The following is a 16,988-nucleotide window of genomic DNA, read 5'->3' on the forward strand; positions in this document are numbered from 1 at the left end:
TTACACCAAACGATATGTGCATATTTTTAGTTTGGTTCTATCAGCGATTTGTCATGTCCATTCTTACACATTAACTATGGAGATAGATTCTAAATTAGGTTATTTAAGGGTTCTAAAATTATTGATAGCATGTTTTTATTTATTACATTTTTCAACCAATATCGTCTTCTTTAATAAGTTAATTAAAATAACAATTTTCTACAGCTATATTATTATTTTCTTGAACATTGTTACGATACATTGTTGGTAAACCATTAACCATTTTCACAAAACAAAACGATTTAACGAAATATGAAATTATACAATATATCAGTAAATTAAATATTTCTATAGTAAAATGTTATACTATTTTCTGTTGAGGATTACCATGTTTCGCTTTTGAATACTGGTGAATGGATTAACACGAGGACATCCTCCTTCTCGTTGTAAGACTTCGACAACGCTATAATTTGGAAGCCAAGACTGAAAACCAACGACAAATTTATAATTACAAAGTGTCATTGAAAAAGTCACATTTTCTTACTTTATCTCTATAAGCGGTGGCCACAACATTTCTGTTGGGTTCAGAATCGTAGGCGACTGATTCACACCCAAAATGTTCACAATATTCGTGTACCAGCTTTCGCTTTTCGTACTTCATTACTTCAAACGAATAACTGCGAGAATTTTGTTTTGACTAAAAATAGATAAAACATTTTGTTTTATTAAAGTTTTAGCTCATTATTATTTATAATCTAGAAAACACTTCAAGCAACAATGTCGCCATCTTCAACGCTAACGACAGACTGACATTGTCGCCGAAATACTTATTATGCATAGTGTATTATTTTTATGGTTAAGGGTTTAAGTAAGTATTCATTTTCTTTATTATTTATAAATCGTTACATTACTTGTTTAGCACTCGTGACTAGTTCGGCAAGTTTTTCATGAACAAAGTTGCAGAATGGTCCATTTTTCTTGGCGAATTCTTTCATATAGTCCGAATACTTTGGCGTTACGTTCGGGGACAAGTCTGGATTTTGAATTTGTAAAGCAAGCGCAATACGTCGATTTCTTTCAATTTTGGCGCATTCCGATGTGCAATCCAAGCTGAAAGAAAATGTTCAGCTAAAATAAAGGTCGAACAACAAATATTTGCATTAATTCAATTCTTACATTTTATATGTTTTTATGTTTAACTGTGCGTTGACGATATTGTCCAATAAGCTCATGGATTGTGTTCTGACCTGAAGGCGATATTCGTTCACTTTGGGATCCGAGCACAATCTAGCTTCAGTTATGTTACCGCAAATACAACTTGCAGGCACCTAAACAAGATTAACATCAATTTACAACACCCGAGTAAATACTAACGACATGGCCACTAAAGTATCTACACAGATATTGCCATTTGTAATTTTTTACAAGAGAAATCTTAATAATAATATATAAGCATAGATTTATATTAACCCTTAAGCAGGCGCATGGGACATGAATGTATAGCCCAGTCAAATTTAGTTACAATGCGATTCAGTTAAGAAATTAAGGGTGGTCACAATTTATTTAAGTATCACGCGCCTGCTTAAGGGTTAAGGTTGACTGTTTACACTTTTACCTGGAAATCGTCAATAAATTCAAAAAGAAATTTTGTACAGAAATTTGTCAGTTCAAGAAACGCATTTGTAGGGTTTTTCTTAAGCATGAGAAAAAACATAAAAGTCCTACAACTCCGCTACCCTAATTAATAATAATTAATGAGCTATTTTAATTTTATAAATAAGTATGTACATTTTTAATTTTTCTATTATTATACTTTGTTTACCATTATTTTACACGACTGTTGAGGGCACGGGCCTGGGTGACAAGGGTTTGAACAAGGGTGACCGCAATTTGGTTTCGGTAAATTGCATGGCAGACGACACGACCCATCTTCACAGGGCGCCGGATGACAGGGTTTGGGGCACATGTGTCGTCCACACGGTAGAGGATTACCACAAGGCATCCCGCATGAAACATTTTTAATGTGGCAAGGAATGGCGAAACGCAACTAAACATCAATTACAACCAAATACTGTTTCATTAATAATATTTTAAAAAAGGTAATTAAAACTTAATTAAATTTGTACCTCGTGACCGCCGTAACAAAGTTTTTGGGTTAGGGCTATACAAGGAGGACACTCTTCTTCGTCGTGACACACATGAGTGGCCGGATGACCACACTCGTGTTCTCGTGAACACGGTAGTGAACAAGGAGGGCGGCGGGTACCACATCGAACCGGTGGGGGAATATAACTGCTCCCACAACGACAGTACAACTCTTCAAAACCTTTATAAAAAACATTTTATCAGTAATATTTCCTCTAGTGATGACACACAATTGTAATGTTTGATAAACTTACTAGCAACATAACACGGACTACAACTACCAGTATGGCACATGATGTCGCAACGATGTTGACGACAATTTAACAGTCCGTTACAAACTCTATTACAAATATGCTCTTGAGCATTGCAGCACATTGTTGCACATCTATGTTTACCACAAGATAACATCTAAAATTTAAACAGTTTTTATTAATGAATAAAAAAAAAATGGTTCTTATAATATTAAAGGCTATATTAATTAATATTTGCCAACTATGTTTCTTATAAAGGGGTACTTGGTGTATAGGAAAAAAGATTCGGAATATAAACTCACATAACTTTGATTTTGCATTCAGAAAGATGATAATAATTGTAACACAAGATATTTTTAAAAATAGCTCATCAGACCCAAAACAATTTTATTTCTGTAGCTCAGTTTTTCTTCAGTAATAAGAAGAAAAAATGAAGTAAAATTGTTTGATATGTTCAAAAAATATATAAGAATAATATAGTGCCACACTAAGAGGCGCAAAAACAATGTTTATATCAAGATATTTATTTATATTTCGAATGTCTTGTTAAAGTCAATTGATAGTTGATTGTAATTTTCCATAGTTTTTGTACACCCAAAATGATTAACAAATCTATAAATTTGTCTCAAAGTGTAATTCAAATGCAAACATTTGTTATGTACCATCTTGAATTAAAACATACAAAGATAACACATATTTTATACCTAAATAATAATATTTTACCTTATTGCATTTTTTTTTGCACGTAAGCTCAGTAGTGACATTGCTGCACTTGATCTCTTTTGATCTGTTTCCACAACGGCACACATACTTTGTTTTTAGATTGCACGGGGAACATGGTCCTTCGTGACATTTACGTTCGCAAAAGTGAGGTGTTTCTATGGGGCAATTAAGTTGAAATTAAAAACATTGATTCCAACTGTTAAACAAGTGTACTGTACCTGCTTGACCACATCCCAGGGGTTTGCCACACAGCTCGTCACACGTAGGTATGGGCAGTGTACACGACTTACGATTGTCCAGCTCATCTTGGGAGAGCAGCCTTTTACCACACGGGCACCTGTCCGCTATGAGCTTTGCACAAGGATCACATTGTCCCGTATGACAGCGCTGTTGACACAAATGATTGTCGCACGACAGTTTTTTATTACACAGTTCTCCACAACTAAAATACACCACCATGGCGTTTTCCACTGTGCAAGGCAACTGTCGTTTTGAGCGGCCACAAAAGCATTCTGTAACATTTACCATTCATTGTGTTCACAAAAATATAAATTAATAATTAAACATAATTTTTCTAAGACAAAAGCATAACCAATTGTAGGGTTGTATATTTGATAAGAAAAGGTAAATTATGGCTACAATCTTTAATTCGTAACACTAATAAAATAGTTTTTGTTTTCAATTAAAATCAACAGGGATAACACATTTTTAAATAAATGTATTTAAATTCCATATAATCCATAACCCATAATAATCATGTTTTTACTTTTTTTCTAGGCTATGTAAGCTTACTATTATAAGTACAATAACATGTGTTAAACTTAATTTTTGACTGTAAATAATGGATTTTGTAAAAGTCAAAGCCTTAGGCTCAAATAGTACTAAATAATGTATCAATTTAATTATGTTAAAATAAAAATAGTAAAATGTTTACATGTACTTTAACGAGATATACCTAAACAAAACCCTTTGTTAAAAGTAGTATCATCATCATTTATCATAATTAACAAGATAGAATAATTTTTTCTTAACTTCTGGTTTCAGTGTATTTTAAATAGAATGTTTTTTATTTTAGCGAAAGGTTGAGTTTGAAATACATTCTTATAACTTCCAAAATATAAAATAATAAATATAAGAAAAACAATTTCTGAAGAAAACCCCTGGGGGGGGAGGGGGTTGGCCTAGTTAATTAAACATAGTTTAATTAACTAATTTTTTCCTAAAATTTTTCATGCACAAATAGTCATATTGGTGGCACTATTTGAATGGTATTCTCATCACACAAACAAATATTTCGTATACGAATAATTTTCAATTGGTTTCAAGAATAGACCGCCTGACGCTTTTTCATGCAGATTTTAACTATTAGGAAGTTAGTTGAGTGGCGTCCCCTTATCTTCCCTACACCCTGACAATACATCTTGAGCAAATTCATGGTACAATGTAAGTCTGTAGGGAGACTGACGTACTGACATATTTTTTTAACATGGTAGGTCCATCCGACGCGTTGGCTATTATGTACATTTTTCAGTAAAAAAAAAACATGTATTGTAGGCTTAACTTTTTTTAATACATTTTCTTTAATTAACAGTAAAGAAACTGTTATTATTTAAAAAAAAAAAAAAAAGAATTGTTTTGTACTTAAGTTTTTTGACAGTCTTTTTGTCTTGTTTCTCTGTTGTATTAGCATGTTAGACGAAAAAAATTATAATAAGAGAGATTTTTAACACAATGTCTTAAAATCTCATAAAATGGGTTTTAATAAGAGATTGATTTAGTTATGTACAATTAGCTTAACTAAAGAGTAAAAATCAAACGGTTATGAAAACAGTTTAGATTGCCTTTCTATAAAATTAAGTGTCCTTTATTGTCATTTTTAAAATAGTAAGCAAATAACATTCGATTTTCCATTATTTCAAAAACAAATTTATGATAATTGTTTAAATAAATTGATTTGTATATTAACACCATAAAAAAAAAGACAAGGCCTATTTTTTGTATTAAAACTGTAGCAATTTAAAATAAATACGAAATTTAAATAAGTGAATTCTAAAGCGAGAAATGCATCGAAACGTTTTATTGATTTGTACTTCTAAGAAGTAAGATTTGAGTGTTTCTCGCCTTTCAAAGAACAACATTACATCTTTTGGGAGCATTCATTTTCAACCGACTTCCATAATCACAAAAGTAGTAAGTCATTAATATTTATGACAGAATGTAAAAAGAATTGTTTTTGGAAAAATACCCATTATTTTTTTAAAGTTGTTGGTATTGTTTGACTTCTTATTGCTTAGTCAAAAAAATTTGAAGGTGTTGCGTAATAATTAATTTTTTTCAACTAAACAATAAAGAATATTATTTCCCTCTAAAATCTGAAAGTATACTTTAACATTTCAAAAATATACACCAAGTTATTCTTTAAGTACATTTACTTTTAAGCTTTGTAAACCAAATATTTGGTGTTTTCAAACTCAATGGTAAACTAAAAATTTGAAAAATAAAACAAATAATTATTTATAACTTAATTAGTTTGTAATAATAATTTATTTTTATTTTTAGGAAACAAATGTGCTAAAATAACAAATTAAAAACTCACAATTTTTGGTATAAGGTTATAATACTTGAATGTATCAAAAAGAACTAATAATAATATAATAACTTTTGTACGTAATAATTAAAATATTTTTACAGAATTATTATGAATAGGCAAGAAAAATACACACACAACTTGTTTCAAATAAATAGTAAATAGAAGATACAGTTTTTATAATAGTCTTTAAAATGAACTCTTAACATTTCTATATTGAAATTATAAATTTATATTAAAAAAAAAATGTATGGAAGAAAAAGATGTAGTGGTACAGAGAAAACGATCACCATTTGTTTAATTGCTTGTTCGTCTGTGCAATTTTCGTTTTCAAACTAAACCGACATTAATAATTTTAATAGGAGAATTCAGAATCCTGTGAATCAGAGTCTGAGGTATCGCTGATAGATGCGAGTTCGATAGAAATCCTGTTGCAAGTTTCACTTCCTTCAGAACTGCTTTCGCTGTAGGAAAGATTATGGCTGCTATCCATACTGTTGTCTTGGTCACTAGAGTATATGTGAATGGAAAAATTATCAGGACTCATTCCTGCCAATTCGCAATTCTGATTACTATCGCTTCCTGCATCTGAACTATTGTCTTCTTCTGCATTGCTATTATTACCATCCGAATCCACTTCCATGGAACTACTAGTACTATCGGACATTGAACCAACTCTATAGTTTGCTTGAACTTCTCCGTCTAATTCAGAATCACTTTCGCTGGAATATAAGTCCCATATTGGATACCCAAACTGGTCGAAATGACGATGTCTATAAGCATCATCTCTAAGAGTATAATCATCATTATCGTCATTGTCATCATCATTATCATCGTCATCGTCCCCATTTTCACGAGCGCTAGCAGCATCGGTAAAATCAGTAAAGACATAACCAAGGTGCCCTACATAACTACTAAGACTATCACTGTCAGTTTCTGACTCGTTGTTCATAACCTCATTTGGATCGATACCTAACATTCGTAGTTCTTCTTCATTTACACCAAGTGGTAGATTATTTCGATGATAAACAGGTCTTGAATATGGAGCCAAAGCCTCTTCTTCAATATTTAACAACAATGTGTTTTCGTATGTAACTGGAACATGAACTAGAAAAAAAAAATAAGAGTATTTATAATTTTTGAAAAAAAATATTTTTCATAAAAATACAAGATTAGGCGTTCTTTACGTATTTTATTAAAAAAAACATTTTATAACAAGACAATCCAAAATTGTCAAAACTAGATCTTTAAAAAAAAAAAAATTATATAGAGCATTAAGGCGTTTTTTACAACTCACCAAAATATGTGCAATACTATTTTTATTATTTAGTAAGTCATTGTTCTGTATTGGAAAGTTAAATATAAAATTGAATTGTTTAAAAAAAAAAAAAACATTGAAAATTCAACTTGTACTATGCACTGTGTACTTTTTCCACTAAGAAGTAATAACAATACAAATGTTGTGGTACTCAGCATAACATATAAGCAATTGGAATAGAGATAAAAGTTTAACACTTAAGTGAAATTTTAATTCGATTTATACATTTTTTTTTTATTAGTTAATATTGATAAATCCATTTTAACTATTGTAAATACGTAGTATACGAGGACACTACCTTAACTTAACGAAGCTAATTACGTTGTTTTTATAAGGATTGACCGAGATGACAAATAATACTAGTGCAGTTTACTAAAAATGCCTGATTGCTTAAGTAAAAAACGCCTCAAGAAAGGTCAAAGATAAATATTAAGAAAGTCGATTTCTTTTAATTACTTACCATAAGGCATTAACATAGTAACACTTTGAAAACAGCATTCTAAGATGTTCAGTAATTAATTAAAATACGTAAAGAACGACCACTAATCCTTCAGTATGTTTAATTAATATTTGAAATAGTGGATGAACAATTTTTTTCACAACACAATGTTAATATGCTGTTGCATATTAAAATAAAAATAAAAGAAACTTTATACAAATTGTACTAGTTAAACCTAAAATGGTTTAAACAAAGCCATAAACAATTTCTTGTGTATTTTAATTCATTTTTTTTTTTTAAATGCTCAATATTTCTTTGAGATGGTAACTGTTACTGTAGTAGTTTAACATTTGCACTTGTTAATTTTATATTGCTATTCAGTATATTTACAATATTATCATTTGAAATACAAAAAACTAAAAATAATACTAACACTTCAATGTTAAATGTGAAATTTATGCAAATTAACGATTATAACAATTTTTTTCGAACTGTATTTACAATATTTTTGTTTTGATTAAAAGCTTAATAATACTAAAACTATTAACAATGAATGAGGCTTGTTAAAAATTCAAGTGGCTAGTCCACAATTAACAATAAATCATTTTAACAGGGGCACAAGCGCCACTCTACTTGTTTTCTACTCGCTGCCTATGTTGATGGTTGGTATCACTCATGCTTTGTTTTTTCATTTAAAAAATTTTTTAATGCTTATATTTTATAATTTTTGGTATATAATACAGAGTTCGAGGAAGGGGGGACTTCTTGTTATTATTTCATATCTGGCAGCCACAAATTGTTTGTAACCTTTAGGTATTAAGGTATGTTTTGGAATTAGTTGAGGCCAGCATGTTGAAAGTGTTTACAATAAACTTGTCAAAAATGTTTACACAGTGAGATCTATCGAACTGATTGTCTTTTACACAAATTTAGCTTAAAAAAGGTATAGTTTAACAATTGTATTAAAATTTTTAGGCTAACTATTAAATATTGAGCCAAACTGGTGAAATATTTGACAATGTTGAATATGAAAGGCATTTTTTTAAATATAAACTTCTTCAAAAGATCTTACTACAAAGTAATATTTTCACTAAAAGCGATTTTATTAATAGAAGTTATGTCATGCATTCTCAAGCATTTGTTATTTAATAATTTTTTGTTTAGAAAACGTATAGAGTTCTGCGTGGTCATAAAATATGTCGCCGGATAAAAACAAAATTGTAAAATATTAATTATCGATTGAGAAAGAACTCATGTCTCAAATCAGTTTGGTACACTATTTCACTAGATCTTATAAATTTAAAAATAGCTCAAATTATATTGTTTGCATATTTATATTTGTCTATAATAACTATTGGAAATATTTGATTACTAATACAAATTTCCATATTCAGTATTAAATATTGTAAAAAAAAATTTGCAAGTAAATAAAACTTTTAAAGTTTTATTTAAAATACAATATACATACCTTGTCTGCAGTGTCTTGTACATGGACCACATATCCCGCCATGGCAAATTTTCTCACAAATATGATTTTTGCAGTTCAGTTCCTTTGCACAAATACTCTGACAAGACACAGGAGTTGATTGTCCACATTGAACATACACTTTAACTTTACCACACCCACAATTCCTAAAAATATTAAAATACAATATTATTATTCATAAAGAATAAAACATTTTTTTTTTAAATAAAAAACTTTCACTGTAGTTGTAGTTTTACCTTTGTACTAATGCCATACACTGAGGACATGGTCCTGGATGACAGAGTATAGTACACTTGTGGTTGCATTCGTATGACTTATTATTGTTTTTTTTCTTAGCCCCACAAACTTGACCACATGTATGTGGAATATCCACGTTATCAGCAAAAGGGTTTGGTAAATTACCACAGAAGCATACGTAAGTCGGTTTTTGGTTTACTTCATTTTGACATGCTGGACATCTCCAAGACGCGCCTAAATAAAATTCATCATATAATAATATGTGGATTGTAACCAAAAATATAGAAACTTACCATTATACGATTTGAGAAACCAAACCATTATGCATTTCAAATGAAAAATTTGATAACAATTACGACAACTCCAAATAGGTTCATTATTTGCAGTTCGTTCATAGCACACCACGCAGTCTAATTGCCCACTGTTTAATAGGCCAATTAATTCGTCTCTTTGGGAGGATTTGGCTAAAAATAAATCAAAACATTAATATTTTATGAAATATAGAATAATATGTTTTGTGTCTGACATACAAGAACTCGAGGTAACAGTTGATACAGTAGTGTCTGTATTAGTTGCTGAAGAACTCGACGTATGACTATCATTCCTTAAAAAGAAGAATAGAATTTTAATTACACATATGAAGCTATATATTATAAATAATGTAATATTACACACCCACTACTATGTGGAGCACTTGAATGACCATAAAACGTCATAGTCCTTATTGGTCCACCACGTTGCCTTTGATCAGCAGCTGCTTCATTATTTGTCACTAAAAAAAATCCATATACTCAACACAGAACAGTGTATAAAATTAGTCGATAATTTAAAAATACTACAGAAACTATTTTAAATCAATACAATTACAAAAAAGTTAACTTTAAAAACACATTATTACAAGAGGAACATAATATAATAAAAATAAATTTTTTTTTTTTAAATTAGAATTAACATTTTTTACAAAATTTTTAAAGGTAATTCTAAGGTTATTTATGAAATAATTAAACTCCTATCTAAAAAAGTTTCTTTAGTTGCCTCAGACATTTAAAACAACGGTAAATTTGGTATGCTAACTAAAAATGTTCTAAAAAAAAAAGACCTCGGTATTCACTCTTGAAACTAAGGGATATTAATATATTGATGTCTAAATAGAATTAATATTACACAAAAAATGTGTATAAAACAAATACTTTAAGAAAAACCCCTTCCGTAAAACTTCTAGATTGGAAGTTTTGTTTTTATAGCACAATATTTAACAAATATATTACTTAATTTGGATACATACCTAACAATCGTATTTATATAGCGACTCATTATGGCTAAAACACAATTTTTTTTTTATGAAAAGGTAGGTTTTTTTTCATTTCATTCCTACTACTTTTTACTTATTTTTTAGTTATAAAAAAAAAAAGGAATACTGGCGAACAATTTGCATTAAAACCCTCTTTTAAATAGTAATAGTTCCGAGAATAATTAACAAATATTTAAAGCTAGTTATTTCTCAACATTAATATAGTTAGTAAGATTTTTTTGTTTCATTCCAGATATTTTCAACTTTTATCAACATTGACTAAATAATCAGTAAATTACCTGTAGGGACAAACTCTGGAGCATTTACTGATAAGCTTGAGGCAACAGGCCTTCGGTTTGTATTGGCATGGTTTCTTTTTCGATTCATATCTCGAGGCATTGTCACAATGATTACTAATTAAATATCTAAAGAAAAAAATAATTCAAATCTATAGAATTTATTGGACTACTAATATTCTATATTGTATACATTATTGTTATTAGTTACACAATTATTATACCCATTTCACTAAAAATATAAAATATATTAGACCTAGGTCAATTAGCAAAATTATTTATCTTATAGTTATCATCATGTAGCTTAACAGACTCTGAAGGCCTTACACAGCCACTACGAGTTTTTATAGATTGCAACATAGATAATTTATAATGCTGTTTTGCTACAACCGCTGGATTCACGGAATGGACCTCTGAATTTCGCCGATATGGAGAGTAGATTTGCTTAAATACCAGGCCAGATCAATGCCAAATTCAGACATCTTTACATCAGCTTACAGTACACACGGTCCACGTCTCTCTGTTCCATGAATTAATTTTGAACTTGTAAAATGTTATTAAATAATTTTGTGTTGTTCCTTTCTTGTTTGTGACAATAATAATCATCTTTGGCAAAATTGGCCACTTTTGGTGCGTTCTTATTTTAATTAAACCCTTTCATAAAAAAACCAACGCTCGGCACATAACAATAAAACGTTAATGATTTTTTCAGATTATAACAATCGATACTGGTGTATTACACAGATCCCCAGTAGTTTTTGCAATATCAAAGGGTAATTAGATAAACTAATTCACACTACACTACACAGTAACTTATGAAGTGATTACTATTCTGCCGCGTCTACTTTCCCTCCACCCACCCCTCTATAGAACGTAAGGCCACCGAATGTTTTGGCACTTGCTCGCTTGGCTCTGCTAAACTAAAAATATCAGGTTTGCAGACTACAGTATAGAAGGTCATACGTTTAAAGTTAAGTCAAGTTAAACCTGTGACTTCCTAGACTGTAGCCTGCAAATCTAGGATATTTTTAGTTTAGCAGAGCGAAGCAAGCGAGTGCCAAAACACTTGGTGACCTGCCGTCGAATATCACTTTATTAGTAACTGTATTAATGTGTAATATTGAATTATTTTATCTAATTACCCTCTGATATTGAAAAAAATAGGGTAGAGGGGTCCGTATAATACACAAGTACCTAACGTTTTCAAGACCAGATTAAATCCCTAAGGACAGCGGTTTTCAACCTTTTTATACTTGCGTAACACCTACACAGTTCGAAAAATTTTACATACCACCTGACTTAATAACCTTTTTTTTTTTGCTTATTAAAAATGTATACGTTTATTTTATGTATAGAATTTTATTTTATTAGTTAATTTGTTACTACAAAATGATGACAATATATGTATTTAATGCACAAAATTATTATTATAACTATTATGGTTTACTTCAATAAGATGGTTTGTGTTAACACATATTTGGGCGCCTGCTGAAAGGTTAATAATGATTCATTCCAATTTTATTTTTTTATGAAGGGAGATTTTCTTCGCGTACCACCTATGAGCTTTCCGAGTACCACAGGTTGAGAAGCGCTGCCTTAGGAGACGCGAGAAAAATATTGATGTTTTTAGATCAACGATAATTTCAAAAGGTAACATACTAGTACGAGTATTTGTAAATCATTTATTCATGGGAGGCGCGATTATTTATTTTTATTTTTAGGGATGCGTGAACCAAAGAAGTTTGAGAACCGCTGTTATATATCTTGATTGATAATAGGAACAAATCTACTATACTCTATTCAGAAGAAGAACAGGCTTCGGCGGCCGGCTTGTGCGCATGGGCGTGGCTTCACTACGAGCAATGGACTTTGAACACTGCTGCCGGTGGGGCTACAGACAAAATGTAAAATGGGCAGTGCCTAACCGCCGCTCGACGAAAACTGGTCGGCCGCTGAAGCCTGTTCTTATTCTGAATAGAATATTATATACCGGACACCCTTTTTTTTCAATTTTTTTTTTGCCATATTATAGTGTTTTTTACGCTAATTACGAATCTGAAGTCAGTATTAGGCAGTCTCTGTTAGTTCAAAAGTTATAGTTATTTGAAATTTGTATACCCTATGTAACAGTACGCGGCTGCGCCGTCGGGAGGCGGCGCAGAGCCGTGCGGTGCCGTTGGGACTTGGGAGGCGGCAAACACTGATAAGAACGCCAGGTCTCCGAGTGTTTTGGCACACACTTGCTACGCTCGCTCGGCGCCGTCGTTTCGCTTCGCTAACTAGAAATATTCTAGGTTTGCAGGTTACAGTTTAGGAGGAGATCACAGGTTTAAAGTAAAGTCAGTTTAAAATGGCTCTAGAAGCCACGTAACGTGTCCGGCAATAAAAAAAAAAGGACCACGAAGGGCGCGAACAGTTACATAAGGAAATATGCAAATTTCAACTAGCTATAACTTTTGAACTAACAGACTCCACCTAATTCTGACTTCAGATTCGTAATTAGCGTAAAAAACACTATATTAAGGTAAAAAAAAAAAATCGAAAAAAAAGTGTGTCCAGTAAAGTAGATTTATACCTAAATTAATGATAATAACATTTAAATTTAAGTTTTCAGTATAAGTATATTAAGTCATTTTACGACTCGTAAGAATAAAAATTATGATCTGATGGGCGATGATATGTCCACGTTCCAACCGTTGAAGTGTTTTTTTGCAACAACCAATTCTTGCAACGCGCCTATACTATTAAAATTAGCTTATCTAGAAAATACTGTGTCCATTTTAAAATGTAACAATATATTTTTTTTCTAAGAGTATATATAATGTTTCACAGTATAAGCAATTATAATTAATTATATAAGTAATACGTCAAACTACTTGGAAATCAATTTACGGAGAAAGAATGATATACGTTTTAAAAGGCGCTCGCGGCTCAAATGCTTTTACAGTATACACACTACTTGGTAAGGGCCGATCAAAACGTACCAGGTTAAACAATAATTGTTACGTTCATAGAACGACAGATAAATGTAAATATATTGATGTAAATTGATGTACTTACGGAAATCGATGCGAACACGCTAATTCGGCGGCCGGCGGGCCTTGTCGTGTGAACAAACTCGGTTGACGACAAGCTCATACGGGAAGTGGGAACTGGGGAGAACTTGGGAGTTCAGACCGCCCTCGGTTATATTCGAGCCGACCGACCGACCGACAGACGTTATCGCAAACAAGTTAAACCTCGATTATTATATAACCCGAGATCTCTAACCTTGTCCGTTCAGCACGTACGGTAAGTGCGCGGCGTATGCGGCGTTTGGCGGAAATAGTGATGTGTAATATTGTGTTTATGTGTATTGACTATTGGTACAGTGTGAACTGTTTATATTGTAATGTAGTTTACTATGAACATTGAACTGCGTCGAGTGGTCGTGTGTGTGTGTGTGTAGCGTACCGTACCAGGGCAAAACATATAGGTATGTCAGCAATTTGTGTTATCAATTTTTACAACATGGCCGACGCTGGTCTTCAGTTAGAAATAAACGGTCGTCCGACAGCCGTATCGCGGTAATCATAATTTGCTGACCTACCTATCTAGTTTTTTATAATGGCCGCCTTGCAAAATTGCAAACAGATGATTTTGTCAGTGTCGTCCACCCAGTCTACAACCACATGATTATTAAACGTTTCTTCCATGAAATAAAACATTTTTAAGCCCGCTAAAAATGTATAATTTTGTCAAATCGACGTATTCGAGTTTAGACTAATAATTCATAAATCATAGATACATAAAACAACATGTTTGATACATCTATGTGTAAATTGATGTACTACAATATTTTTCAGAAACCGTAGTAGACGATCCGGGCTACTAACCACTTGTATACGGATTTAGTAGTGTTGTTTTTATTCAAAAACTAGCACAACTTGACGACAATACACAAAAATTAAATTTTAAATAGTGCAAGAATGTAAAATCCGATTTATCCTTTATTTGTACTAGGAGATTTTTACTATTTTTTATAGGCGAAAGTCGTTCAACGGTTATTTTATCCACACTTATTTTATTTTAATGCAATTTTATCATTAATCATTACACGATATACCTATAATCTATAGAAAATATATTATACAGTTATATAACCTCACTCAATTGCTTAAAAACATGAATAACCTTCGACTTCTTACATATAGTAAATCATAGATAATGTGCTTTATATTAACTGATAGTTACTACCATAAATAGTTTGTAGTTTTCATTGTATCTGTGTATTGCTAAAATTATACAAACATGTGTTGATTATTGTTTATTGTTCTACGTTTTTTTTATCTAATTTCTAATTCAAAATATTATTTAAAAACAATATTACTTATTATTGTCATGTACCTACCAATTACCAATTTCGTAAACCTTTTTTTAGTAATGCTAAATCTTAATCTTAATTATTGTAACTGTTATCTATAACACTTTCTTAATTATTATTATAAAAAATAGTTGTTTTAAAAGTAATATGAAATACATTTTAATCGCCTACACCAAACTCCTTAATATATTAGGACTATAACGTCCTCTTAAATATATTTATTTATTACCATAAAAATAATAAGCTAAATAAAATAATTTTACATCACAGAAATCGCATTGTAATGTTTATTTATTTATAAGGAATTGTACTTGTATTTCAGCGTTGAAACGTAGATTATATATTATTTCGAACTAAATTGTGAAAAACAATTTTAAATAATTAAGCTTATTCAATCTGATAAAGTTCCGAATCACTCGAAAATGGAGGACTGTCGGAATTCTGACTGCTAACATAACTGCACACTAACACACTATCCGTGTTTTCTTGACTGTTAGGGCTGGAGCAATTATAACTACTCTCTGATGTTGAACGATAAACATCATTTTCTTGGTCACTACTACTGCAATGGCTACAGCTGCAAGAATCATTGAGGCTGTACCTAAAACCACTATCTTCTAATTCACCATCTTCGTCATCGTCATCCATATTATCGCTTGGATCACTATCAGTTTCTTCTAGAGATGTAGCAACAAACATTTCTTGCGTTCCACTCACAACACTATTATTGACACTCAAGTCATCATCACTAACCGCACTAGTACTAGTATCTTCTTCTTGCAGCGAATCAGTGCTGTTTAGATCTTCAGAATCGTCTACATTTATATTATCATCTGATTGGTGGGAAGTAGAAAAATCATCATCGCTTTCATTGTTCACATCCCAATCGTCGTCGTTGGAATTATTATATTCCCATGAACTCTCTAATGAGTTATAATCATCACCGTCGTTTGAGTAACGGTAATCATCGATTTCATACGAATCTTCATAATCATTAATCTGATTGTTATTAATCATAATTTCTACTGGATCTATGCCTAACATTCTTAACTCTTCTTCATTCATGTCACTTGGTAAGGCGTTTCTCATTTCGTTTCCTGTCGTTCGAGGCTGATTTATGAGTGCCAATAGTGCATTGATCATGTTATACGGTTGTAATGTCCTAATTTCTAAAATAAAAAAGTAAAAAATCGTATTACCAATTAAAATAACACAAGACTTAAGCGTATAGATCCTTATCTTATATCGTATACTTACCTTGAGAACAGTTATATTTACAAGGTTCACAATCACCATCATGACATACATTTTCACACAAGTGATTTTTGCATGTTAGTTGCTTTGAGCAAATATTGTGACAAGCTATCGGGGCTGACTGTCCACATTGAATATCGATTTTGGTTTTACCACATCCACAAGTCCTGAAAATATTAACAAGAAACCAATTTAAAACTTTAATTTAGGTACGTTGTTAATCGATATCTTATGTTTGGATATAAGGAGACTATGTGGCATAGCAATGGGCCTTAATGACATTTCAGAGCTGAAAAAGAAGACTATAATCTACAATATAAAGTCTATAGGTGAGTATCGTGTATTTTTTGTTACCTTTGTACTTGCACTACACACTGAGGACATGGTCCAGGATGACAAAGTAGAGTACATTTATGATGACAATCGTACATTTTGTTAGAATTTGTTTTCCGAATCCCACAAATTTGTCCACACGTGTGTGGAGTATCCACGTTATTAGAAAAAGGGTTTGTTAGGTTTCCACAAAAACATGAATAAATTGGTTTTTGGTTAACTTTACATTGACACGCTGGACATTTCCAAACATTTCCTAAATAAATGTTATACTTTACAGCTTAAG

The 16,988-nt window shown here is 31.3% G+C and overlaps 2 protein-coding genes across 2 annotated transcripts; both read right to left on the minus strand.

Moving 5' to 3' along the window:
* Nucleotides 1–118: 118 nt before the first annotated feature.
* LOC126847285 (protein shuttle craft-like) lies at nt 119–14,166 on the minus strand. Its single transcript, XM_050587432.1, has 16 exons — nt 13,813–14,166; nt 10,756–10,881; nt 9,841–9,937; nt 9,696–9,769; nt 9,459–9,629; nt 9,165–9,399; nt 8,911–9,074; nt 3,317–3,610; nt 3,099–3,253; nt 2,379–2,532; nt 2,106–2,305; nt 1,802–2,026; nt 1,156–1,307; nt 891–1,089; nt 524–676; nt 119–462 (listed from the first exon to the last, which is right to left on the minus strand). Exons 2-16 carry the CDS (start codon nt 10,853–10,855, stop codon nt 346–348), a joined length of 2,490 nt encoding a protein of 829 aa, XP_050443389.1. The 5' UTR covers nt 10,856–10,881; nt 13,813–14,166; the 3' UTR covers nt 119–345.
* A 1,336-nt stretch (nt 14,167–15,502) lies between these two features.
* Nucleotides 15,503–16,531, minus strand: LOC126842054 (protein PFC0760c-like). The gene is made up of 2 exons (XM_050578910.1): nt 16,373–16,531; nt 15,503–16,284 (listed from the first exon to the last, which is right to left on the minus strand). Exon 2 carries the CDS (start codon nt 16,256–16,258, stop codon nt 15,503–15,505), a length of 756 nt encoding a protein of 251 aa, XP_050434867.1. The 5' UTR covers nt 16,259–16,284; nt 16,373–16,531.
* Between the last annotated feature and the right edge of the window lie 457 nt (nt 16,532–16,988).

This window comes from Adelges cooleyi, unplaced genomic scaffold (assembly GCF_023614345.1).
Source record: "Adelges cooleyi isolate 19-005CV unplaced genomic scaffold, UGA_ACOO_1.1 ACOO_flye_CR_arks_rails_tigmint_CR_PRNA_108, whole genome shotgun sequence".
In the NCBI taxonomy this organism is placed as follows: Eukaryota; Metazoa; Arthropoda; class Insecta; order Hemiptera; family Adelgidae; genus Adelges; species Adelges cooleyi.

What these genes read in the sequence shown, in the direction of transcription:
- LOC126847285 (XM_050587432.1), bottom strand. Translation starts at nt 10,855, where the DNA reads ATGCCTCGAGATATGAATCGAAAAAGAAACCATGCCAATACAAACCGA. An exon ending in TTTGTTACGGCGGTCACGAG is followed by an intron (nt 2,027 to 2,105) that starts GTACAAATTTAA and finishes ATTGATGTTTAG; the next exon opens with TTGCGTTTCGCCATTCCTTG. An exon ending in AACATAAAAACATATAAAAT is followed by an intron (nt 1,090 to 1,155) that starts GTAAGAATTGAA and finishes ATTTTCTTTCAG; the next exon opens with CTTGGATTGCACATCGGAAT.
- LOC126842054 (XM_050578910.1), bottom strand. Translation starts at nt 16,258, where the DNA reads ATGATCAATGCACTATTGGCACTCATAAATCAGCCTCGAACGACAGGA.